The 26960-nt window shown below is 40.5% G+C and overlaps 1 protein-coding gene across 1 annotated transcript in view; it reads left to right on the forward strand.

Annotated features, from left to right (window-relative positions):
* The window catches only part of CPNE4 (copine 4), a 476281-nt gene that overhangs the window by 314500 nt on the left and 134821 nt on the right, over nucleotides 1-26960 (forward strand). The window contains exon 4 of the mRNA XM_039242236.1: nucleotides 25425-25496. Within this exon, the coding sequence (XP_039098167.1) occupies nucleotides 25425-25496 (72 nt within the window). The remainder of the gene's footprint in view (nucleotides 1-25424; nucleotides 25497-26960) is intronic.

Genomic DNA, 26960 nt, shown 5'->3' on the forward strand with positions numbered 1-26960 from the left:
TTCCGAAACGCTAACTCTGAGATGTGAAGTAAAAGGAGGTGAGGGAGATGCCATAGCAGAGTGAAAAAGTGAGACAGGAAAAGGAAGGCAGCCTGTAAGAGTGTTGTCAACCCATCCACCACTGTGGCCACCTGGAGCTTAATTCTGCTGGGGACATTCTAGAAGCCAGTGTAGAACAAACACCACAGAGTTATCTCACACTATAGATGAGGGAACTGGGGTATTTATATACTTGAGGGTATGTATATTGTTCATCAGCCATTGAGGGCTTTTTCCAAGGTGGGAACATCATCCTCCAGTACTTCTGGCTTATTTCATGGGCAGCAAAGTAGGTTCCAAAGATCCCAAGAAGCTTACCAGCAAAGATATGCAGGTGCTGGTGGTCAGAAGTCAGTGGTGTGCACTGAAGCCATAGGGCCTGAGTATATGAGCAGGGCATCGTATCAGCTGTCTACTCAAAAGCCAATAACTCTACTCTTTTAGCCATCAGGCCCTGACCATTTTCAGATCATTTTCTACCATGTGGCTGTGCAGACAATAGCCCTATTCCTACCTCAAGGGTGAGTCCTGAGTAATATCAGCCAATCATAAGAATCTTATTCCCTTTTGCCAGAGATTGGTTTAGGCGGGGGCTTGTGGCCAGTTCTAATCAATAACACAAGACGAGTGTTTTTTGGAAAGGTTTTTTTAGTTGAGAGAGAGAGAAGGAGGGACACACACTCACATATGAAGAAAGAATTCTCTGCCTGTCATTATTGGAACCACTGTAGCCACTCTGCAACAGGAGTGAGGATGAGAGCAACCTTAAGGTGAAGTCAGAACCAAAACAGGCAGAAGCACTGACTAACATACTGCACCTGGAGCCCACCTTGTCTGTGGACTCCTTATTGCTATTCTTTTATTATTATTTATTATTAACCTTAAAGTTTTAAGGGATGAGATTTTCCATTCCTTGAGCTAAAAGCATCATGATTGATATAGATTATATCAATGAAATCATATCAGTGGGAAATGGATGGACGTTCTGGAGTGGGGTGAACAAAGGGAAATAGGGAGAGTGCATTGGTTTAATTTTTTAATCTCTCAAGATGAGGAATCTATGGAAGTGAGTATTGAGGATAATATTACAAATAGTATTTTCTTGTTATATCTTGAGACTTAAAAGAGCTTCCATACTGACCATTGACCCTCTTAACAAGTTTGGGAGGACAAGTGTTATCATCTGCATTTTATAGCTGAGAAAACTGAGGATTAGAAAGACTCAGTGTCCTGACAGAGTGCAGACCAAAAGTCAGGAGCTTTTGGTCCCTAATCCAAAAGCTCTTTCTTCTGCCATTTAGGGAAGGATAATGTGAAGAGGCCACATGTTCTGAGATCTATTTTAACATCATGGCTTAGGTGAAACAAATGAGCAGCAAGGCAAACTTGTTCACTGTAGCCCTAAGCGACACTGCTTTCCCATACCCTCCCCTCCCCAGGTGACAGGCTAGCCTCTCTGGGTATCTTGTATATTCATGGACAACCACCCTTTTATATTATCAGCCTATGTGATATTACCTATGTGATAGGTAAAATTGATCTTTCCATACTTTTGGATTGGGCACTGATTGAAATCAATCAAGATATCCCATTTTTGTGGCCACAGTGATTAGTTCAGTGAAGGTATGTAACTAATGAAAGATAGTGAAATGTAAATACTTATTTGCTAGAGCTTTCTGAGAAAGAAAGGTGAGGCTGTGAGGTCTGGAAATGGTACCCTTCAAGGGGAGAACATCGAGCTGCTGGGAGAAGAAAAGGAAAGGTGATAACATGACAAAATGTGGATGAATAGGAAAGAGGCTGGCATCTCAAAGGGAAGAAAAGAAATAGAGAGAAATCAGATCATATTATTTGCATGCTATATAGTTGCAGCCAGTCCTTCCTAGGAATTTTGGCCAGTAGCTTCACTTTGTTATTTAAATCAATTATGGGCTAATTCTTTTTGCCACTTGCAACATGGAGTTCTAAGTAACCCCTTCTCCAGGCCATAGTGACCTTTCCAGACTCCAAGATCCTATAACCCATCTCCATCTCATTCACTTAGTAACTCCTCCTTCACTGCCTTCAAAAGTTCCTTTTTCTCACTTCATTAAAATAATTTCTCTCTCATTTAAAAATTTTATACATATTATCTAGCTCTTTAACTAGTTTACAAGTTTATTAGGACAGAGGCCATAATCGATACTTCCTCTTTGTGTCTAATGCAACACCACGCTTTATATATCACACATGCTTAAGCCACATTTACTAATTAATTTTGAAATTTCTAGATCAGTATAAACTTTTATTTAACATGGTAAGTTTCATTCAATCACATATTTATTGTTTCAACAAGCATTTAGCAAGTGCCCTAGATACACTGAGTACCATGGTAGGTGCTAGAGACATAAAGATGAAAAAGAGAGAGGCTCAGCCCCAGAAGTGCTCAAAATTAGCTGGGAAATTATTAAAATTATTAAATAAGTAAATAAAATGCATGTTATTTAGTGTTACAACAGGATGTTTTCCAGGGGCAACAGGGGAAAGACTTACCTCTGCCTCAATGGAATCAGGGAGGTCTCAAGAAAGATGATTTTGGACCTGAATCTCAGAGGATAAGTGGGACTGCGCCAGCAGATAAAAGAAATAAGGACTCTGGGTAAAATGACCAGGACACACAAAGGCACAGCAGCACAAAAGTAACAGAGAACTCTAAAGGATTCAACACGGCTGAATGGTCAAAGGGTGGGAAAAACATAAAGGAGGCTGGAGAGGAGAAGAGGAGCCAGACCAGAGGCTTTTAAGTGGCTTTCTCTAAAGTTTGGAGAGCTTAGATATGTTACACTGGAAGTCCTGAAGGATTTTGACTAGGGGGAGGACAAGATTGGATGTACATATTAGAAAGATCACTTTAGCATTCTTGTGAAGTGTGGGTGGGTGAGAGTGGAGGTGGAGGCAGGGAAGCCAGTTTGGAAGCTCATCCCATAGTAGGAAAGAGATGAGAGGGCAGTGGTGATGAAGTTGAGGAGACCCAGAGAAGAGTTTGGCCAAACGCAGGATCAACAAGCCTTAGAGAAGGAGTGAAGGAGGGAAAAGTTTGCAGGTAGCTGGCTCAGGTTGCTGGAGGAGTGATTTGTCTGTCTTTCCAGGGAACCAGATTGAAGAGTGGGGCAGGGAATAGAGTGTGATACGGGCTTGTTCAACTCAGAATGTCTGTGGAGAATCCAGAGGAGGCTGCCAATTGGCATCTGACCATGAGGATCTGGAAATGAACCAGATTTGGGAGTGGACTCCCTATAGCCCCTGTAGCCTGAAAGTGGATGATATCCCTCAAGTAGAATGTTCTCTATTTATTTTTAGAAGGTAATTCATTGAACATGCCATATATGAACAAATCATAAAGGATTTTTCAAAGTATATGAGGACATCTCTCTCTACATTCTTTCAGATTAAAGTGTGAAAATTTTAACTTTTGATGTGAATGGGAGTTTTCTCTTTTTTCTTTAAGCCTTAGCCTCTTTATATACAAAAGAGAGATAATAATGGAGCTGGCCTCAAGAAATATTGTGATGATCAAGTGAGAAAATGCATACAAGGTGCTTAGCAGAGAGAGCATTCAGGATATGGAAGCTGTTATTACAGACATGAAAATTTAGGAAATGATATGAGAAAGATCAATATATATAGGGGCCAACTTTGTTTCAAGAGTGAAGGTGGAAGCAAAAAGGGTTAAAACGGTACGACAGAACACCATGTCCTGGGCAATGAATAAACTGAACCTACAACTTTGCCTCAGTTTGTTGAAAATTTTATTTAGTCAAAGGCTTCAATGTGTGTGTGTGTGTGTGTGAGAGAGAGAGAGAGAGAGAGAGAGAGAGATTTACTTTTTTCAGACTATTTTTAAATGAAAGTGGTTTCAACTCAAGTCTCTGAAATAATTAGGGGGCCAGTATTCCAGTTCCTATCTGAGCTCAACTAAGGCCCAAAAGAGAAAGTGATGTTCCCAAAACCCATGCTGGAAGTCACACATTTAGAGCTATCTCCTCAAGGCCATACCTTGTCCTGTCCATGTGCCCTGTCCATGTGAATTTGCCACATTCTCACTCTGATATGTGAAACAGTGGGACTTGCGGCTTTCAGGAAAGGAAAATGGCAGCCCTCAACATGTCAGAACCTGGCATTGGCCATGAGTTGAGTACAAGCACAGCCAGTGACTTAGCACTGAGCCAGTAATGCCAAATGAAGGTTCATGTCCTCCAAGAGCACTCCAGGCAGAACTGTGTGTTCTCAGCAGATGGATGAAGGGGGCGAATCACAGAGTTGCAGGTGGCCGGAAAGCTGTGTACTCCTTCTGGGTGAGCTTGGAGACTGTCCTTGGATTTCTGTTGGCAAAAAGGAGACCAGGAGCTAAGCCCCTCTCCTTCTGCACCCAACAGACGGCATGTCAAGGAGAGCCATGGCTCCTCACTATCCTGAACAGCAAGCAGACCTTCTTCAATGTGCCACCTTCACTGTCTTCCACTGCTTACTAACTAGTACAGTCATCTTCAGATTTCTCTACTTCTTCATGCACCAAATACAGTGGGGACACAGAGTCAGAAATAATAAGAATAATAAACGTAGCACTTAACTTTCCCTGGGTACTTTTTTTTTCTTTACCAGTTACTGGGCTAAGCATTTGTTATACCTCATTTACGTTAATCAGCTTGACATCCCTAGGAAGCAGGCACTACTATTATCCTCATGTACATCTGAGGGAACACACTGAATAAAGTTGAGTGGCTTATTTAAGGCCACACAGCTAGTAAGTGGTGGCGCTGGAACTCATATGCATATCTGTTTGACTCCAAAGCCCCTTGTAGCTTATCACTAACTAGTATAGATTGGAATGTGGTATCTATTAATACAAAGCCAAGTAGGAGTTGACCTTGCTAGGGTTTTGTTTTATTGGCTTAAGTTTATTTGTTTCTCTTACAGGAATCCTCTTGTAAAAAAAAGTATGTGTATATATGTGTGTGTGTGTGTGTGTGTGTGTGTGTGTGTGTGTGTATGCATATATATATATGTATGTATCTATATATATACATATATATATAATGTTGGTCATCTTTTCTCCATGTTTACATACTGAATTTACTCTAAATATAGCATGGTTTCTTAAATAGTATCAATGTCTCAACATCCCAAAATCAGAACTTTCTAAATTCAGCACCTAGAAGTTACCCTCCTCATCTTTTCAGCCTTAATCATGTTGAGCAAACCCATCAACCAAATTCAGAAGTTGTCCCTAGGTTTTATCATTGCTTTTCTTGTGGGTGTTTTCTCTTCTCCATGGCTCAGAGGACAGTTACCACTGTGTGTAGTCTTCCTCTCTTCATTGCCGTATGGCTGTACTTTAGTGTATTTCTTCCCCCAGAGCTCAGACGTCTGTTAAAACTGAGAATGCCGTAAAAGAAAAAAAAAAAAAAAAAGTGAAGCAGGCTCCAGGCTCTAAGCTGTGAACTGTCAGTACAGAGCCTGATGCGGGGCTCAAACTCATGAGCAATGAGATCATGACCTGAGCCAAAGTTGGATGCTTAACGGACTGAGCCACCTAGGAGCCCCCAGTTTCATTCTTTTGCATGTTGCTGTCTGGCTTTCCCAGCACCATTTGTTGAAGAAACTGTCCTTTTCCCATTGAATATTCTTTCCTACTTTGTCAAAGATGAATTGATCATATAATTGTGGGTTTATTTCTGTTTTTCTATTCTATTCCATTGATCTATATGTCTGTTTTTGTGCCAGTATCACAGTGTTTTGATTACTATAACTTTGTACTATAACTTGAAGTCCAAAATTGTGATGCCTCCAGCTTTGCTTTTCTTTTTCAAGATTGCTTTGGCTCTTTGGGGTCTTTTGTGGTTCCATATAAATTTTAGGATCCTTTGTTCTACAGACAGTCGCATTTACCTTCATCTATCTTTGCTATCACAACTAATTCAACATTGAATTCATCAATAAGTCTGGGGAAATTATTGAATTTGAAAATTTATAATGTGAATTATTCTATAAATCCTAATAATTTAAAAGAATCATTATTGTCACCTAAATATATGATGACTAATCATTTAAAATTTCTTACAAGAAATTTCTTTTAAGAAACTCATTATACAGAGGCACCTGGGCTGCTCAGTCGGTTGGGTGTCCGACTTTGGCTCAGGTCATGATCTCTTGGTTAGTGAGTTCAAGCCCTGTGTTGGACTCTGTGCTGACAGCTCAGAGCCTGGAGCCTGCTTCAGATTCTGTGTCTTCTTCTCTCTCTGCCCCTACCCAACTCATGCTGTGTTTCTCTCTGTCTCAAAAATAAATGAAACATTTAAAAAATTGAAAAAAATAAATAAAAAAGAAAATATACAAAAAAGGTGCAAAATGGAAAAGAATTAAATGAAGATGCACTTTTTTATTTACCAAATGATACTTTACTTTAAAATGTTTTTACATTTACATAGCATGTTACTTTAATAGAGCATTTCTGTTTATTTTTCAGAAACTTAATTTCTTGATGAAATAAATTAGGATTTTATCCATAAAGTGTAAAAAAAAAAAGAAAACTGAGAATGTCTTGCTTTCTGCCAGCATGCATGGGGCAGGGAACTCTCTGATTCCTTAAAGGAGTTAAGGAATGTCTGGGGGTCTCTGACCCTCATTCGTGAGAAAGGAATTGTGTACCACCTTCCCACAGAGCAACAGTTCTCAAACCTCATGTCTAATCAGAATCCCTGGAGACTTGTTCAAACACGGAGTGCTGGGCCCCACCTCCAGCATTGCTGATTCAGTAGATTTAGCAAAAGAGCCAATAATTTGCATTTCTAAGAACCCAGGTGATGAGTATACTGCTGGCCCTGGCCACAGTTTGAGAACAATTACCCAGAGTCTTGGGGGAGGAATGCTAAGAAGTCTTGGGCACTGAATCACTAGTTTTAACTAGGAAAAAACTAATGTTTTGGGCAATTATCTGGAGAAATTAAGGTGGACAAAGAAAACATCTAGAGGTCAAGAAAAATGTTGCTTCATAGAGTTTACAGTCCTGCAAAGAATCATATATGGGACTTAGAATTGATATTCTTGGTGAAGATCTCAACTCCCCTCTTCTAAGTGTGGTTGAATGGGTCTATTAGCCAGACTGCTGGTTCCTTTACCGATTCAGGTGAATGTTAGGATTACTTCAGCCACATTGGGCCCTGAGGGGATTGGCAGACCACAGGCTATCAGTGGTCAATGGAAATTTGCTGTAAGTGTGGGTTGAACCCAGTTGGTTGACCCTGTGGGTATAACAATGCGGAGGGTGCTCTCCACACTCAATGTGATGCTCGCATTGAGACTCCACAGTTGGTTTTTGTTGCATAACATCTAATATCCTCACGGCATAAAATTGATGGCCCAGAGAAGCCAAATTTACACATTACAGCAGGCAACTCATTTCCCTTCTGCTTCTCACATGAAAAGCTTTCCCTACCTTTGCAGAATTACTGCAAACAGAAGCCACATGAGTGATAAATGATGGCATAAATAAATACCATCATCTCAGCTCCCATGGACTTGCTGAGAAGCCCCAGGAAGTGGGCTCAATGCTGACTGCCTATTCTGCTCATAGGCAACTGGGATTCATGTAGGGAGATTGTAGGTGAGCAAGCCCTCAGTTCTCCAAGGAGAATAAAATTAATTCTTGCCTTTTTCTTTGCTGTCTTTGTCAGGCAGGTAATCTTAAATTCACACCCTAGGAAAATCCTTCTGCTTTCTCTAGGGTTTTCCTTTTGTATATTTAAATCTCCTTGATGGTGTCCTGCACTGGAGTCTGAGCCCTAGGTCCTGGATCTGTCACCAACTCCCTGTGTCATGATGGGCAGTTTGCTTAACTTCTTGGTGACAAGGTGACCTCACTTATAAAAGGAAGGTTTCATATTGATTATTCTCTAAGTTTCTTCTTAGAGAATAATAGCCAGTGATTCTTAGTCTCTTTCCTTCCCCTTGTCACTAAAAGTAAGCATCCTTTCCTACTGTCTCATCCCTTTTCAGGACGCTCTCTGTCCTCTTCCGCCCTACTCCCAGTCCCTTTTCACATCATCTGTTAGCATGAGGTGCTTCCCTCCTGCTAAATCATAGATGCCATTCAGCCTGTGACATCTGTGAAACAGACTGTGTTCAGACCTAAGTGTCCCCTAGGAAAGCAGCTCCTTATGTCTACTTAATTTCAAACATAGTTTTTAAAGGATATATTTAGTGGCAATGAAAATGGCCTCTGTTTACAAGCCACATTTTGACAGTAATATCATATTTCAACTGGCTCCAAATGAGTAAGGGAAGGAGAATAAGAGATCTAGAATTGGATGAGAATTTGCAAGAACTGATGTGTCACTGCTGAAAGGAACCTAGGTGTTGTCCTGGTCCCAACCCTTTAAGCCAGGCTGGTGTGAGGGACTCAGCCCCTAGCTCACACCACCAGTTTCCCCTGTACCTGTCTCCCCATACAGGGAGCCACACATGCCAACTGGGTTTGAAGACAGCCACTTACAACCTCTACTACAGCTCTCACACTTGCTTGTTTCCAGTCAGCTTTCATTCCAGTTCTTCTTGCTCCCAACTCTGAACCACTTTCCTCCAAAAGTCCAAGCTGAACCCTATCTCCACAGTGTTTACGCATGCTCTCCCCAGCATCTGGCCCTTCCTTTTCCCCTATAAATGTTGTCTTACTGTACCTTCTTACTTCTCAGCATCCTAACTGCCTTAAATAAAAATGTCCTGTACTTGGGGTACCTAGTGGCTTATTTAGTTAAGCATCCTAGCTCTTGATTTTGGCTCAGATCATAATCTCACATTTCATGAGATGAAGCCCCACATCAGGCTCAGCACTGACAGTTCACAGCCTGCTTGGGATTCTCTTTCTCCCTCTCTCTCTTCCCTTCCCTGGCTTGCTCTCTCTGTCTCTCTCTCAAAATTAATTAAGTTAAAAAATTTCCTGTACTTGTCTCAGTCCTGAAACATGAGATACTATGTCACATGAACTAAATTATCAATATGCCAAACAGCCAATTCGCTGAAATCAAATAACCAAAAAGTCCAAAAAGTCGCTTGACCAAATAATACAGTATCCCAAATATTAATTCTCTGCTAGTTATTTTTATTTATCAAAATACTTTATTAAGATATTTGAACTATTTATAAAGTATGCTACAATTATCTTAAAACCTGCGAAGATTTCTGCTTTTTTTAAAGGCTGCTTATGAATTTAGTTACTTATTATCATAAACTTTTCTGAATATCAAATGTAGTCATAGGAAGACTAACTTCTCTTTTGCCTTCTTTCTCAAAGGTGGGAAAAAATATGGTGTAAGCTCTTAAAATACCCATTTCTTTCCAGACCAAAGGACTAGGAGGATGTATTTTTAGATGACAACAATGATGACATGTAGATGGGATTATGGGTGACTTTAGTGTCACCTCCATATTTTTCTATATTTTCTAAAAGGAATATATATCACCTCTATAATCAGAAAAATTATAATAAATGTGAGTAAAAATATAACAAAGCCTATATACTGACTTCAAATAATTCATATTCATGTAGAGAACACATAAGTATTATATAGATACATTTTTGAGGAACTTTTGAATATTTGAAGAATTCTACTTTGGGAACTGTTAGGGAAAGGCTTTGGGATGAGGTATTTGCTGAGGCTGTGCTCTCTGGCAGGTTTTTGAGAGAACATTTGCAGATGTTGCAAGTAAAGAGTCCCCATACCCCAACCCCGTGGCCCACAGGGAGGAAGGTTTGCTTGAGTAATCTGATTCTGATCTTTTGCAATACTATTTTTGATTACAGAAAAGACCCTGGAGGGCTTGGAGCACTAATGAGGAATAAGTTAAGGAAGCTTTCTTGGAACTGTAAGGAGGTTCTGACATTCCTTCAAAGCCTAGAATCTCCAGTTCAAGCCTAATTTGAGAAAGAGAATATTTTTATTTTGAATTAACCTGATAAAGTTTAGGAGGAGAAATAAACAGTTTTGATTTTGGTTACAAAATCATTCCCAGGAGTCTTGGTTTCAGATTCAAGGACAAAATGAGGCCGGGTATGAATTCATTAACTTTGTTTTGGATGGAATGTGAGTCTTTGGGGTTTCTCTGTACATGAGGGCAGGTCAGGTGAGGCCATGAGTATGCTGATTAATGCGCTTCACCCACACTTCCTTGGCATGTGCCCACAGGAGGCTGAGGTCAGCATATATTCCCATGGCAGTTAGCAGAAGCAAGGAAGCAGAAATCCTCCAAAGCTCTCTCTCCCCAGTGAGATTCAAACCAGGAAGACTAATATTACAATAAACTTTTAGACAGAGCTCCAGTAGAATCAGAAAAGCTTGAAATGGGGGAGGAAAACAAAAGCAAGGTTGGGTTTAGCCAGGTCAGTGTGAGAGTCTTCTAGTCTTTCCTTAGATACTTCCAATGGGGGGGGGGGGGGGGATTCATCCTTATATATCAGGTATCTTGATAATATTAGGGTAACCTATGACTGCATTTGACCTAGTTCATCTTAGTTTATACCTGTTGTCATGATTTAAGTATGAACACTGTCCACTTTCATTTTCAAAAGTATCCCAATTTAGACAAAATAACTTACAGTCCCTTTGTGATAATAAATCATCTTCATAGCTAACATTTGCTAAGTGCTGATCATGTGCCAGGTATTCATGAGCATGGTGTTATTATCATCATTATCATTATCATCATCACTAAGCCAAGATTACATGCATCCTAAGTGGCAAAATCAAGATGCAACAACAGGCATTTGTATTCAAATTCAGAGCACTAAGTAATTCCTCCTGCACCCCTAAGCTGTACTACCTCTGGGGACTTCCATTTCATACACTCAGGAAGAAAAAGATCCATATCACTTTACTGATCTCCCAGATCTTCCCACTGACTTTCTCATAAGTGATCAGTTGAAAAGAGGAGACTTGTTGCATCCCAGGTATCATGATACATCACACGAGGGCCACTATCTTTGCTACTTGATAGATTAAGATCTAGGCTGGGGGCACCTGGGTGGTTGCGTCGGTTAAGTGTCTGACTCTTGATTTCAACTCAGGTCATGATCTCATGGTCATGGGATTGAGCCCCACACTGGGCTCTATGCTGGTTGTGGAGCTTGCTTGAGATTCTCTCTCCCTCTCCACTTACCCCTCCCCTGCTTGTGTGCATTTTCTCTAAATAAATAAAGAAATAAAATAACTAGGCTTTAAAAGCTCAACTAATTCATCCAAGGTCTTGCTGACAGCAGGTTATGGAGCTAAGATTCACACCTGAGTTGATCTGATTTCAATACCTGCCTTCCCATTAGACCATGTTGCCTACAGCACTGCATTCAATTTCTACAACCCTTTGCAAATCAGAAAAAAATGGAGTAACCATTCTCCCTAAATGCTATCACTGTAAAACTGCTAACTGAGGTCAAGAAGGAAGCAACCTTTTCCAGAAGTTGATAAATTGACTCCTATATTTAAATAGCCTTTCTCTCAGTTCAGGAAGACTTGTGACATTCATCTACAAATAGACACCACATTCATGAGTGTTTATCTGAAATATTCCAGGACCAAAGTATATGAGCAACTTATAGTGTTTAAGACCTCATCCTTCCCTTGGCATGGACATATCACTCATTTACCAATTAAGGATAACAATCAGGTTTAAATAACTGGTATGTATTCACTCATTTGTTCATTCATTCATTCATTTGTTTGTTCATTCAGTGAATAATGCATTTAATGCTAACAGTAATAATTTAAAAGCATTTAATTTAAATACAGTTATTCACTCATCCAAATAATTAAGTATGAATTTATTCATCCATTTACCGGGCACTTGCTGCATGCCAGACACTCTTCTAGACAACAGGGCAACAACCATGAACAAAAAGGACAAAGCCCTGTTCTCATGGAGCTTATTTATTCCTATATGATGTAGGAACAGACAATTATAGTGATATGAAAGAAACCCTAACAGGATGAGGAATGGAGAGTGGTGGCAAGGGGGTGGGTATTAATTTACACAGGAAAGCCAGGGAGGTCCTTTCTGAGGAGAGACCAGAATGAAGTATGGACACAAGCCATGTAAAGAAATCCAGAAAATTGTTTCGGGCAGAGAGCAACTGCTCTTACATAGTACTGCCAGATCCCTATGCTGAAAACTTCACATGCATTATCTCATTTAATCCTCACAAAGCCCTGAAAGGAATTTGCCATTCTTTTCTCATTTTCTGCCAACCACCTGAACCTTGAAGTAACTGCACATCATTTCTTTCCTCTTTTTTAAAACATTTACTTGTTTTGAGAGAGAAAAAGAGCAGGGGAGGGGCAGAGAGAGAATTCCAAGCATGCTCTGAACTGTCAATGCAGAGCCCAACGTGGGGCTTGATCTCACAACCCTGAGATAATGACCTGAGCTGAAATCAAGAGTCGGACACTTAACTGACTGAGCCACCCAGGTGCCCCAAATGCACACCATTTTTAAGTGCAGGAGCCATGAGTTAAATCCAGGCCTCCTTAACTCCCAGACAACATCCCACTGCAACTACTGAGCAATTGAGTGCCTTCCCCAGCCTGCGAACCTCACCTGCACTTTTTTTTTTAATGTTTATTTCTGAGAGAGAGAGAGACAACGTGAGCAGGGGAGGGTCAGAGAGAGAGGGAGACACAGAATCTGAAGCAGGCTCCAGGCTCTGAGCTGTCAGCACAGAGTCCAACACAGGGCTCAAACCCACGAACCGTGAGATCATGACCTGAGCTGAAGTCGGACGCTTAACCAACTGAGTCACCCAGGTGCCCCCTCACCTGCACTTTCAACACAAGTTTGCGAGAATGACTGATCCCTAAGAAAGATCTGCAAAGCCCACATTGCCCATCTGATTCTGCATCTGATTTTTGTCTTTTCGACTACAGAAGAGACCCAGGAGGGTTTGGAGCGCTAGTAATGAGCAAGTTAAGAATGTTCATGGGTCCATGAGGATGGGGAGTTTAAATCTTTGTCTCCTTCTAGGGGCTTTTGCAAGAGACACTCCTTCAGCTCTGTTGCAGGGCCTACATCTCAGGCTCCTCCTCCAGACATGCAAGAACCTCTTTCACATGACATCCCTGTAAACCAAGCAGGATTTTCCATCTTTCTGCCCCATTATTTGTAGGGAATGGCGCTATTGTTTGTCTGTCCATAAAGGCAATACACGCCCCTTTTAAACTGTTCAGATATATACAAAACTAATAAAATCATCCTTCATCACAACACTGACAGTTAGTAAACATTCTGGTACATATTCTTCCAGAGTTTCTCTATGTATGCACATACATAGTTCTTTTCTTAAACAACCATTTGGTCATTTATACATGGCTTTTGTTGCTTGCTTTTTTTCTCAAAAAAATATACCATGAACATCTTTCCATGAAAACTTACGTACTTCTTCATCATCTATTTTAAGGGCTACAAAGTATTCCATGATAGCAAACATCACGTAAGACATCCCGTATGGTGGACATTAAGGCTGTTTCTAGTTTTCCACAATTATAAATAATACTTGAATGAGCATTATATTATGTATATCTTCATGCCCTCTGATACTGAATTTGTTTAAATAAATTAACAGTGGAATATTCAGGCACGCAGTTTAAGGTCCTTGATACAAATTGCCACATGTCTGTGTAGAAACACGGTAGCAACTAACACTGCCCTATACAGTGACAGAGGTATTCTTTGTATCCTCAGTAGCGCCTCCCACTTTTACTCTTTCTTGTTCCCTTTGAAGTCTCTTTCAGCACAGGGAAAAGAAGGTCACTGCCCTGAACTGGATGTCACCTCTGCCCCCTGACTAGAGGCTCCTCTAGCCCCAGCCTACACAGGGAAGACAGAGGAGCATGACCCCTCAGTTCCCTTGTGGTCCTAGAGGTGGGGCCCCCACAGGTTTTGTCCAGAGTCTACAGGTAGAATGAGGAAAGGAGACATCGCCTTAAGTCTCGGCCTGGGAAGGTTGCCTCGCTCTCAGACTTTATCCTTTCTCACCTTCATATATCCACCCAGCAGCTCCTGCCTCCCGTTTATCAACCATACATTGAGACTCCCAGTTCAGGCCTCTCATTTGAGCCCCAGACTCATGTCTTTAACCACCTCTAGATACTAACTCCACTCAGATGACTCACAGACTTCTCACGCACTCCTCCTCCACTGTGCCCTACTCAGGGAATGGCACCTCCACCTCCACCCTCGCAGATGGGGAGGCCCCCAAACTGGGAGCCTTCTTTTGAACCATTCTCTTATTCTCTGTGCCCCACAGCCTTCCCATCAATCAACCACAAAGCCCCATCAATTTGGTGTGTTAAATATCTTTATTCTCTACCCCCTTTTACTCCTCCACTGCCAGTATCCCAGTCTAAGCTAATCAATGACTATAATTATCTTCGTGTGGGGATTGATAGAATAGGAGGGAAGAGAGGAGGAAGCAACATTTCCTAAGGATCTGTATGTGACTGATTCTGAGATTTTGTTAATAATACTCATTATGCACATGGGGGTAGATAATATCACCATTTTACAGAAAAGGAAACCGAGGCTTGAATAGGTTAACCTGCCTGCCCCCACACCAGAGTCAACATTTGGATTGTCGTGTGTGATTCTTGTTCTTCATTATATAGTAAGAGTGAAGATAGGGGACCAGTTGAGAGACTCCTGCAGTGGTCTGAGTGAGAGGGAACGCCCTCCTTGGTAAGCTCCTTGAGAGCAAGGAGTGAGTGTGAATCACTTTACGTATGTGGTAGGGTTTAGCACAGGGCCTGCCTCTGTCATTTGTGGGAGGGAGAAGAATGTAGCAGCTAAGGGAATGGAACTGGACAGAGTAGATTCAAATCCCAGCCCTGCTGCTTTCTGGCTGTGGGACCTTGAGCAAGCTACCTAGCCTCTCTGTAGTGGGCCAAATGGTTGCCCCCAAAAAGATATGTCCACATCCTAACCCCATAATCTGTAAATGTGACCTTATTTAGACAAAGAGTCTATGCAGATCTAATTAAGTAAAGGAACTCAAGCTGAGGAGGTCATCCTGGATTACCCAGGTAAGCCCTAAATCCAATAACAAGGGTCCTCATAAAAGAGCTCCAGCAGAGAGACACAGACAGGGAAGGAGAGTGCCACATGAAGGAAAAGGAGTGATACAGGAACACGTCAAGGAACAATGGCAGGCACCAGAAGCTGGAAGAGACAAGCTATGGAAATCTCCCTTAGAGCCTCCAGAGAGAGAGTATGGCCCTGTAGACAGCTTGATTTCAGACCTCTGCCCTCCAGAACCAGGAGAGAATACATTTCTTTGTTTTATGCCACCGAGTTTGTGGTAATTTGTTATGTCAGCTCTTGCAAATGAATACACTCTCTACACTCATTGCTCTCATCCATCAATGGGCCTATGATCATACTTCATAGGGCTGTCATGAGAATTAAATAAATCAATACACATAAGACAATTCAGAGCAGTAGCTGGCACATAGTAAGTTCTCCTGAAGTAGTATTTATTATGACTCTTTATTAGTTGTGTTACCTTAGTTATCTTGACCCTCTGGTTCCTTCAGCTGTTGAATGGTAATAAAAATACTTATTCTGACAACCTCAAAGCTGGAGTTTGCTTCTTTCACTTAGAAATGGTCAAAGAATTTCTCCAATCCTCCTCTGTCCTGTGGACTACTAATTTAGTTGTGAGCCTCCCTGAAAACAAGTCACAGACTGCCAGAGGTGATGGTTGAAAAGCTGCCTTGTGCTCTTAGCCTGACAGAATGCTCTACCCTGGGCACTGGGCTGCTTGGAGAAGGCAGCTCTTTCTCTTTCTCCTGATTGCCATGTAGTGTGACGGGGGTCTGGTGAGGTGGCCTCTGAGCCAGGTCATTTGTGATGAGGAGAACTTACACCCATCATCAGAGACAAAGGTGGATAATTAATGCACAAGCAGTCCTTAAATCCCTTGCTGAAATTCTCTCTCCACTACATCCCTTGCTAATGAAGTCAGAGAAAGGGTAAAAGCCTGTAATTACACTTGAAGTAATTAGAACCCTGCTTAATAGAAAGCTTAAGACAGGAAGTCCAAACCAGTAGATCAACCATTGCTCCTGTCATTCTGAGTCATTCTCCCCAGGGTGTTCCTTTAGTAAGCCTCCACTGGGGAAGCAAGGAACTGAATTTCCATAAAATGTATGCACACATGCATGTCACAAGTCCTCTCCCCTGAACGGCTGACAAAGCTTCCGTGTGTACCTTTCTTAGTTCCCACAACTTTACCCATTAATGAAAGTCTAAATCAGAATGGATTAATTTAAAAGCCCTTTTCTATAAATCTTTTTTTTTTAATATTTTTTTAATTATTTATTTCTAGGAGAGAGAGAGAGAGACAGCGTGAGCAGGGGAGGGTCAGAGAGAGAGGGAGACACAGACTCTAAAACAGGCTCCAGGCTCTGGGCTGGCAGTCAGCACAGAGCCCGACGCGGGGCTCGAACCCATGAACCGCGAGATCATGACCTAAACAAAAGTCGGACGCTTAACCGACTAAGCCACCCAGAAAGCCCTTTTCTATAAATCTTTAAAATCTGATCATATCATACTAAAATTGTCCACATTCAATTCTGACTTTCTAGCTCAGTGCTTCTCAACTTTAATGTGCATGCAAATCACCTGGGAATCTCGTTGAAATTCAGATTCTGATTCAGAAGGTCTGGGGTAGGCCCTGAGAGTCTGCATTTCTGACAAGTTCCCATGCCGTGCTGCTGCTGGTGCTGCTGGAGAGAGCCAGATAGGATAAGGAGGGGAGGACACACATTAGGAGCCAAGCAAAAGTCCCCCTCTGTCCCACAGGTGACGACTTTCCTCCTACACAGTGACAATTGAAAGCTTCTAATCTTGAAAAATGAATAAAATTTGCCAACTGAGGGGAGAAGGTATGAGTCATCCTAGGCAGAGGGAATAGCCTAAGAAGAAGCACAGTTCTTGAGGCTTTTTAAAAAATGTTCTTTAAAATATTTTTAAAGCTTCCCTTTATTATTTTATACATAGGAAAGGCCAAAGATTTCAGGAGTTACTCTGTGCTCAGACAACAGTGTGGGTCCTTTAGGTTGGCAATAGCAGCAAGGCAACTGGGAAGTGGAGGAACAGCACCAGGAGAAGGCTCTTCTAGCACAATGCAAACCTTGAGCGCATCTGATTTCTACCAGGTAAAGTGATACTACCCAGAAGTCTTGCTGAGGGAATTGGTACAGTAGGGATTTCTTCCAAATCAGTCATCACTGAGGCATCCTTTCCTGGACTTTGAACCTGACATGGACTAACTTTTGTCTTTTAGTTCCCTGTGTTTATAGTTACAAATAATTACAAATGTGGCAGCTTAAAATAACGCAAATTTATTTTCTCACAGTTCCAGGCGGAGGAAGTCTGCAGTCAAGGTGTCAGAAGGGCCATCCTCTTTCTGAAGGTTATAGGGGAGAATCAATTACTTGCCTCTTCCAACCTCTGGTGCCCACCAGCTCCTTAGCTTGTGGCCACATCACCTCAGATGTCCAGTGCCTTCACATCTCTCTCTGCTCCATCTGCACGTTTTCTTCTCTTCTGAGTGTGTATTCTCATATTTCCTCCCCATGCTGATTCTCTCCTATAAGGACACTGGGATTGCATTTAGGGTCCGCTCAAATAATCCAGGAAAATCTTCCCATTTTAAGATCCTTAACTTAATTACAGCTGCAAGACATTTTGCCCTGCCTGTATAAGGTAATATACAGAGGTTTTAGGGATTAGTGTATGAATATCTTTGGGGGGAGGTCATTTTTCAGCCCACCACAGCCAACGTTGTTAAAGCACCTGGTGTCTGAGTACAATGCCACCAAAAGCCTAGTCTCTGGGGATAAATTAACGGTCTTCTTTCTGTCTTCATACTCACCCAGCTCCTCATACTTGCTTATGCCCTTTTTTACCTATAGTTCCCTCCACTCAGCATCATCCCTCCCCTCTTTGACTATTCGGTTCTCTTCTAGAAGCCTCAGGTCAGGAGTAGTTTCTTCAGAAATGCCCTACCTGACCTCCTGGGCCAGGCCAGTCTTCCGTCATGGCATGGCATTGCTTCTCCATACAGAGTTGGAACATGGCCTGTGTATTGTGTGGAAGGGCAGTGCCCCTTCCTGCTCATGTCTTCACTATATTTTCAATACCCAGCACATAATATTCAATACATATTTATTCAATGAAGGAATGAATTCTGGCTTCAACTCTTATAGGCTCTATGTATTAGCTTGCTAGGGCTGCCATAAGTGAACACCACAGTCTGGTGGCTAAAACAACACAAATTATTGTATCGTAGTTCTGGGGGCTGGAATTCCAAGATCAGCATGACAGCGATGTTGGTTTGTGGGGAGGCCCCTCTTGCTGACTTTCAGGCAGCTGTGCTCACCATGTCCTCACACAGCCTCTCTTCTGTGTACATATGCAAAGAGAGAAAACTCTGATGTATCTTCCTCTACCTATATGGACACCAGTGCTATTGGATAGGATTCTACCCTCATTTAACCTTAATTACCTCTTTAATGTCCCTACCTCAAAATACAGGCACTTTGTAGTTTAGGGCTTGAAATATGAATTTTTGGAGGACACAATTTAGTCTATAATGTTATATGGCCTTAGATAAACTCCTTACTCTCTCCAAGCCCTGCTTCTCTAAGTCCATTTGCTTTGGGAAAAGAGAGAGTGTTGATAATTAAATGACAGCAAATGAGATAAGATGTGTGAAGCACTCAACACATTATCTGGCAGAGAGTAAGTTTTGGTTGTTTTTCCCAAAAACAGAGAAGGACTGGAGAGTACTAGATTATTGGAGGAGGGGAAGGAACAACCAAAGGGGGAGTGGGTAAGTGAGACAAGAAATGGAACATAACCACTAAGGGCGTATTGTCTAACAAATCACCACTGAAACTACCAGAGCTTCTTCCCACCAAAGAAAGTTGGACGCCTGTGTAGAACAAACACTGCAGTCACCCCCATCCCTGGGGCAAAAGAACTGGGGGACTTCTGTACCAAAGCCCGTTGGTCGTAGGTTGACATCCATTGCCAAGGATGGTAATCCTCCCCGCTTTCAGCCTGCTGCACCTGTAAACAGGCATGGATACCGGAGAAAGCCTTTAGGCAATGAGATGCCCGTGCCAGCTGTTGGGAGTCCCGCTAGCCCTGCAGTAGTAAAGCCTAAGGGGATCCAGGCATGCCTTCCTTTCTCTGCCTCACTGCGCCATCAGGAAACCTCGCCTATTCTCTGGAGCGGTGGTGGTGGTCATTGCTAGTTTGCAGAACTAGAGACGCTTTTTGACAAAAAGTTTCAGAGCCAAACAAGTGTAAGGAAGGCTTCTTACATGGCTATACTTAGGGAGATGTACGATGAAAGCTCTGTTGATGTACTACAGTTGAACTATCAAGCCTTTTTTGATCCTGTGATTTCCAGACTTATTTCCACAGCTTTTCATGCAGTGTCTACTTACTGTTTAAGAAATAAAAGTTCTCTGATACATGATTTGGGGGTAACTGATTCTGATTCAGACCAGAGAGATCAATATTTCACTGCCAAATATTGTAAAGAAGTTTCTCATCGGCTCACCATTACAACCTCAGAACAGTGCCTGGCACAGAGAAGTTGTTCAATAAATGGTTTTTTGTTGTTGTTGTTGTTGTTGTTACAACAGAGTCTTAAAGCAACCTCAAAAAAGAACCTGAAGATATTTTCAGTAGAAGCAGTCTCATGAAAAATGACTATCTAGTCCCCAGAGTGACTGTTTTGAAGGACTTTGAAAGAAATTTCCGCTGAATGTACACTTTTTGAAATATTGACCAAAGCATTTTTTATTCCCCTGGCTTTGTTCCCATTCATCCAAATGAAACAGTGGACTTCCTGTAAAATGAGGACCTTTAGTGTTAGAATATTGTCCACTTCACAGGGAAAGAAGTGCTTCCTCCCCTGATCCATCTGTAAATGCATTATCATGCATGGCACTGATGTCCCTCTGTTCCAACTTTGCTAAAAAGAATGTTTCAACTTCTACTTCCTCCCCTACACTTCACCATTTTGTTGAATGGTAAGGATGGCTGTTAAGACCCCATTGTAGGGCAGAAAAGAATCAAATTAGAAGACTTCTGCCTTTAGGTCCAAACTGAACTGTCTCTTGTAGACAGCATATAGATGGGTCTTGGTTTTTTATTCATTCTGTAACCCTGTGTCTTTTGATTGGAGTCTAGTCTATTTATATTCAGAGTAATCATTGATAAATATGTATTTATTACCATTTTATTGCTTGTTTTGTCATCATTTCTGAAGATTTACTCTGATCCTTTCTTGTCCCTCTCTTTTTTATGTTTTGCTGATTTTCTTTAGTGATATACTTGGATTTATTTCTCTTTATTCTTTGCATATTTATAGTGGTTTTGATACATTATTGCCATAATGCTTGTATATGAGCTCTTCTGAAAATAGCAATCTATATTAAGTTGGTGGTCATTTAAGTTTCAAACCATCCTTCCTCCTCCCCTCCACACATTTTAGATATATTATATATTTTATATACTTTTTTGTGAGTTCCTTGACTTATATTTTACAGAAATATTTCTTTTTACTGCTTTTATGTTTCCTACCTTTATACTGTCACTTGTCTTCTCTCCTTTCTGCTCAAAGAGTCCCCTTTAAGGGCTTCTGAGTGGCTCAGTCAGTGACTTTTGGTTTCAGCTTACGTTCCAGGGCCTGCTTGGGATTCTCTCTCTCTCTTCTCCCCTCTGCCACTCCCCATCTTGCACTATCTCTGTCTCACTCAAAATAAATAAACAAACTTAAAAAGAAAAAAAAAGAGTTCCCTTTAATGTTTCTTGCAGGGTTGGTTTAATGGTCATGAACTCTTTTAGTTTTTGTTTTTCTGGGAAACACTTTATCTCTCCTTCTGTTCTGAATGATAGCCTTGCTGGATAGAGTATTCTTGGCTACAGATCTTTCCCATTCAGCACTTTGAATATGTCATTGCCACTTTCTTCTGGCCTACCATATTTCTACTGGAAAATCCTGCTAGCCTTATGGGTTTTCCATTATAAGTTACTGACTTCTTTTATCTTGCTGCTTTAACACTTTTTTCTTTATCACTGTATTTTTCAAATTTAATTACAATATGTATTGTTGGTCTGTTTTTGTTTATTTTTATGGGAGTTCTCTGTGACTCCTGGATCTGGGTATCTGTTTCCTTCCTCAGATTAAGGAAGTTTTCAGCTATTGTTTCTTCAAATAAATTTTCTGCCCCCCTTTCACTGTCTTCTTTTGGGACTTCTAAAATATGAATGTTGCTGTGTTTGATGAAGTCACTGAGCTCTCGAAGTCTATTCTTGATTTTTTTTAAATAATTCTTTTCTCTCTTTTGTTCAGCCTGATTACTTTCCATTACTCTCTCTTATAGGGCACTAATTCGTTCTTGTGCTTCTTCAGTCCTACTGTTCATTCCATCAAGTATGTTTCTCATTTCATTTATTGAGCCTTTTATCTCTGCTATGTTCTTCTTTGTCTCTGTGTTAAGAGTCTCACTCATGTCCTGCATTCTTTTCTCAAGTCCAGTGAGTAGTCCTTATGACCATTGCTTTAAATTCTCTCCCAAGCGTTTTACTCACATTAGAGGACTTCTAACAAATGCATCATCCTGCCAGGCAGAGTTGGCTGTTTGTCGGCCTCATATGTTCTCTGACAAGACTTAAGGCCTTTCTGACCCTGATGCAGTTGCTTCAGCTGCAAGAAAACCTACAAAAGAAGTAAGATTTGCAACAAATAGGCTTTTCTCTATAGAACTCTGACCCTACCACTTTTGCCCAGCGGTCCTAAGAATGGCAGCATCGTTGTTTGTTGATCATTATTACAATGAAAGGTTTGAAACCCTAAGTATTACTCATTCTTTGCAGCTGAGATAGAGGCCTGGGGGAGGGGTGTAAAATTAAGTTTGTTTGATTAGTTGTTTGATTAGCCATTTGTATACCCAAATGCCCAGTATTAAGAAGGAATATTTCCGAGAACACTGCTTGTCTTCCTAGTACTTGCAAAAGGTAAGAGCTGTAACACAGTAGCATTTTCTTTACACCCAACAAAAGAGAGCTTTGTCATTTCTAGAAAAGAGTGAGGGAAGCGAAAGTGACCATCCAAGTCCTTGTGAGTTAAGTCTCCCTTGGTCTTACCTGAGGAATGAAAATGTGGATCTTGGAAGACACAGTCTGTAAAAACAGTGTACCGGTACCCATACCTGGTAAGCCATTGAGTGGATTATTACGATTCTGGGAGGGTGTTTTTTGTAACTTGGAGCCATAGGGGTAGGACAACAATGTGAATGAAACAATGACAATGGACAGAAGTATTTCTGAGGCCAAATTTATTTGGTAAACAGGCTATGTTGCCTTTCTTAGTCAGAAGTTGGTCTGGCTGCTGTTTACCAGTGACCCTTGTTTTGTCATTTATTCATGTGTTTTCACTCTTCCTACTTGCTGAAAACCCCCTGGAGAGAAACAGTGAAGTCTTCCTAATGTCCTTTTGCTGTTTGTATCCTGTGTTTCCTTTGTGTTTTGGTTCCTCTCAAGTTCAATAATGATGTCTACATTTTTCTAGGAAATGGTAGCTTTTCTAAAACAAGTGATAATCTGTGAATGGCAGGGGGAGAGGGAATAATGATTTTGGCTACAGGACAAGAACCACTGGAACCTTCTTAATAAGTAGAAGTGAAAAAGATGAGGAATTTAGAGTTAGAAGTAACTATAAAAAGGAATACCAATTCTTTATAATCTGAAATTTTTCTCATACCATTTTATTAATAGCCAGCTGTGAATTTTAAAACAACCTATCTTCTTAATAATTATGCTACACTGCCCCTTAACCAAGGCCAGTGTCTTCAGATTACTTCATTCTTAAGGTTTAACTTGATTATTTCTTTACAGTCTTCTTCATGTTGACATATTGAGAAACAATGACAATGGACAGAAAGCTCACAAACATGAGATCAAGAGCTTAAAAGCAAACACATACACTGCAAATCCAGGAGTGAAAATTTTCGGAATCTGTTTCAAGAGTTTATTTACCAGCTACATCTAGACATCAGTTTCTGAAGTCAGTTTCTAAGCCCTGTGGCCTTGGAAAAGTTACTTAAACTCTCTGTGTCCTATTTTCTTCATGTATAAAAGGAAATTAACAACCCCAAATTTGTAAGCATATAAAATTAGCAATAAAGTAACCACTAAAACAGAAACCTTAATCAATTTCTCATTTCCTTCAGATTCTATTCTCTGCCTCACTTTATCACCAAGTGTATTGAAACATTCTCCATGTGTTTGCCCCATTTCCTTCTCTCTTCCTCTCTTCTTCAACCCACTCCAATCTGTTTTCTGCCCCAAACCTGAACACAATGAAGAGTAGGTAAATATTTTGGGAATCTGTACTCCTTAAATGGGAGTTCCCATTGTGGTTGTGATCATCATGATCATCATCACCATCAATCACCAGGTGATTCCTTAAAGAAATACTCTCTCCTCTTCAGATCGTAGTCCATTGAGAATCAGGATCTTTTTTTTTTTTTTTTAGTGTATTTATTTATTTTGAGACAGAGAGAGAGAGAGCACATGCAGGGGAGGGCAGAGAGGGAGAGGGAGAGAAAGACTCCTAAGAAGGCTCCACACTGTCAGCACAGAACCCACTGTGGGGCTCAAACCCATGAACCACAAGATAATGACCTGAGCCAAAATCAAAAGTCAGACGCTTAACTGACTGAGCCACCCAAGAGCCCCAAGAATCAGGATCTTTAAATCTGCTTGGCTTAGGAAAGTTCTATGATTTTTTTTCCACTTAGCACTAGCACACTCAATATTTTCATTGCTCTAAGTCAGAGACAAAAATATATAAGGATGTCAGAGAATGGGCTTGTCTCTCTGCTTTTTACAGTGATCTCCTTACCTATTCTGTAAATAATATGTATATTGTTCCTTGTTGCTACATAAAAAATTATCTTGACAACTGAAACAAGCATTAATGATCTCACAGAATCAGGGGAGAGTGTGGCTGTGTCATCTGGATCAGGGTCTCTTACAAGGCTGCTGTCAAGGGGCAGTTATCTCAAGGCTCAACTTGGGGGAGGACCTGCTTCAAGCTCATCATGGGCCTGTTGTCAGGCTTCAGGTTCTTTCTGGCTGTTGGCTGAAAACATCACTTCTTTGCCACATGGGCTGTTCTATAGGGCTACTCACAACATAGTAACTTGCTCCCCCCAGTGCAAGGGCTCTGAAAGAGAACAATAAGAGATGATGATCAAGAAGGAAGTCACATTCATTTTATAACCTAATCTCAGAAGGGATACACCATCACTTTTGTGGTATCCTATTCATTAGAAGCAAGTTATTAGATCTGTCCCGCACTCAAGGAGAGAGAATTGCACAATGGCATGAATAGGACTGTTGGGAGTCTTAGATAGAGCTGCCTACCACAAGGTGTGACTTTGTTCTCCCTTAGCAAGAGCACAGCTTTCATTTGATTCTTTTAAACCTTTTCTCCTTTGGGAGTCATGGGTTCTATACCCATCAGGGCTTCAATGCCTTGCCGTAATTTTTTTTTTCCAAAAAAAGGAAGTGAGAGGGGGATGTGGCAAGTTCTGCTAAAACTAGCTCCCAATATAATGATAACTTTAGTTGTCATCACATGCTGTACATTGACACTGAATTATGAAGAGGACTCCAATGACTCCTAGTGGGTGTCTGGGCATCAGTTTCCTAATGACTGACTTTATAGCTTCCTAAAGAATATATTAAAAACAAAACTCTAGAGATGATAGATACAGAAGGTGTATATTCAGACCTTGAGTTTCTTTTCCTTCCTATAGCCCATCCCCCACTTTGCACAGAGGCTTTAGCACTAATTTGAAATCATTCTGAAACTTTATTTGCTTTATCATAATGTACATATCCAACATTTTCTACCTAATTTTGTTGTAAACATTTCAGTAACAATTAAGCTACCTCCAAATTAACTAAATCATCTGTAATTTCTCATACCCTGTCTCTCTGACATCACATGCCATAAGAAGAAAGAAAGAAAGAAAGAAAGAAAGAAAGAAAGAAAGAAAGAAAGAAAGAAAGAAAGAAAGAAAGAAGAAAGAAAGAAAGAAAGAAAGAACCTGTATTTAGGAGAGGTTCATGGAAAACCCTTAGAAAATAAATATACATAGTGTTATAATTTCAAGTAGAGTTGTGAATGCAGAATTTTGTAAAGGATAACTTAAAAAGTAGACAAACATTCATATAACTAATATCTCCACTTTTGTTGTTGTTGTTGTTTTGTGCAGATTGTTTCTCAGAGAAAACTGTCTAAATCCTTGTTGAAGCATGGGAACACAGCAGGGAAGTCCTCCATCACGGTAAGCTGTCCCTTAGCAGCTATCTGTCTAGGCACTTAGATGGTGCTGGCTGGTCCAAACCTCACAGTGATAAACAGACTCTGACTACTGGGAGTTGATACCACAACTGCCCAGCTATCCAAGTCACCCCCTTCCTTCTTGTTCCTTTTTCCTTATTTATCCTTCCTGCCGATACAGCTTTGACCCTTCCACCCCTACGGAAAAGGAATAGAAAAAGGATTTGAAAGTGAAGCCATTCACTTTAATCAAGCACTTCTGCAGTTAATATATAGGTTTTAATGGAGGGCAAAAATGGAGTTGTCAAGAACATTAAAAACAGAATTATATGGGATTTTCAGATGATCAAACTACCTATCCCTGCTTCTCATTTTTTTGAGAATTAAAAATCTGCTCTAATAACAATTAGTCCAACATTAGATTTGTTGCCTAAGGACAGAAAACCCAACATGTAGCTCTCCTCTTTAGTATAATAGTTTGGATTTATGTTACCATTTTTGGTAACCATTAACCACATGTGATTATTTAAACTTAAATAAAACTATTCAAAATTAAATAAAAGAAAATATCCACACCTTGTTCACACTAGCCATATATCAAGTGTTCAATATTTACATGTGGCTATGAATTTGGGGAGGGAAACAGAGAATCAGGAGACACAGAGATACCCCAACAAACTCAACCAAAGGTGGTCCATACCAAGATACATAGTAACTAAAATGGAAAAAAAATAGGGAAAAAGAAAGAATTTTAAAGGTTGTAAGAGAAAAGAAGACAGTTACATACAAAAGAAACACCATAAGGCTATCAGTTTATTTTTAAGCAAAAATGTTGTAGGACAGAAGGGAGTAGCATGATATATTCAAAGTGCTGAAAGGGAAAAACTTGCAGTCGAGAATACGCTATCCAGCAAGGCTACCATTCAGAATAGGAGAGATAAATAGTTTCCCAGACAATTTTAATAAAAATTAAGAGAATTCATGACCACTAAGCCAGCCATACAAGAAATGTTAAGGGGGACTCTGTGAGTGGAAAATAAAATCCGTAAGTAAGAGTTAGAAAAATAGGTAGCACAAAAGCCAAGAAATTAAGTATGTCTATAAAAATCAGTCAAGAGAAGCACAAAGTAAAAGGATGTAAAATATGATACCAACTATCTGAAATGTGGAGAAAAAGGAGTAAAGAACGAGGTCAAAATTAGGTGGTCACCACCTGGATATAGACTGCTTTATGCAGATGTTATATATAAACTGAATGGTAACCACAAATTAAAAAACAGTAATAGATGTGCAAAAAAATAAAGAGTAAGGAATCCAAGTGCTTTACTAGAGAAAGCCAACTAATCATGAAATAAAGAATGTACACCAATGTTCATAGCAGCACTCTCAACAATAGCCAAAACACGGAAAGAGCCTAAGTGTCCATCAACAGACGAATGGGTCAAGAAGATGTGGTTTATCTATACGA

Source organism: Hyaena hyaena, unplaced genomic scaffold, assembly GCF_003009895.1.
Source record: "Hyaena hyaena isolate Hyena2069 unplaced genomic scaffold, ASM300989v1 scaffold_210, whole genome shotgun sequence".
NCBI classification, from domain to species: domain Eukaryota; kingdom Metazoa; phylum Chordata; class Mammalia; order Carnivora; family Hyaenidae; genus Hyaena; species Hyaena hyaena.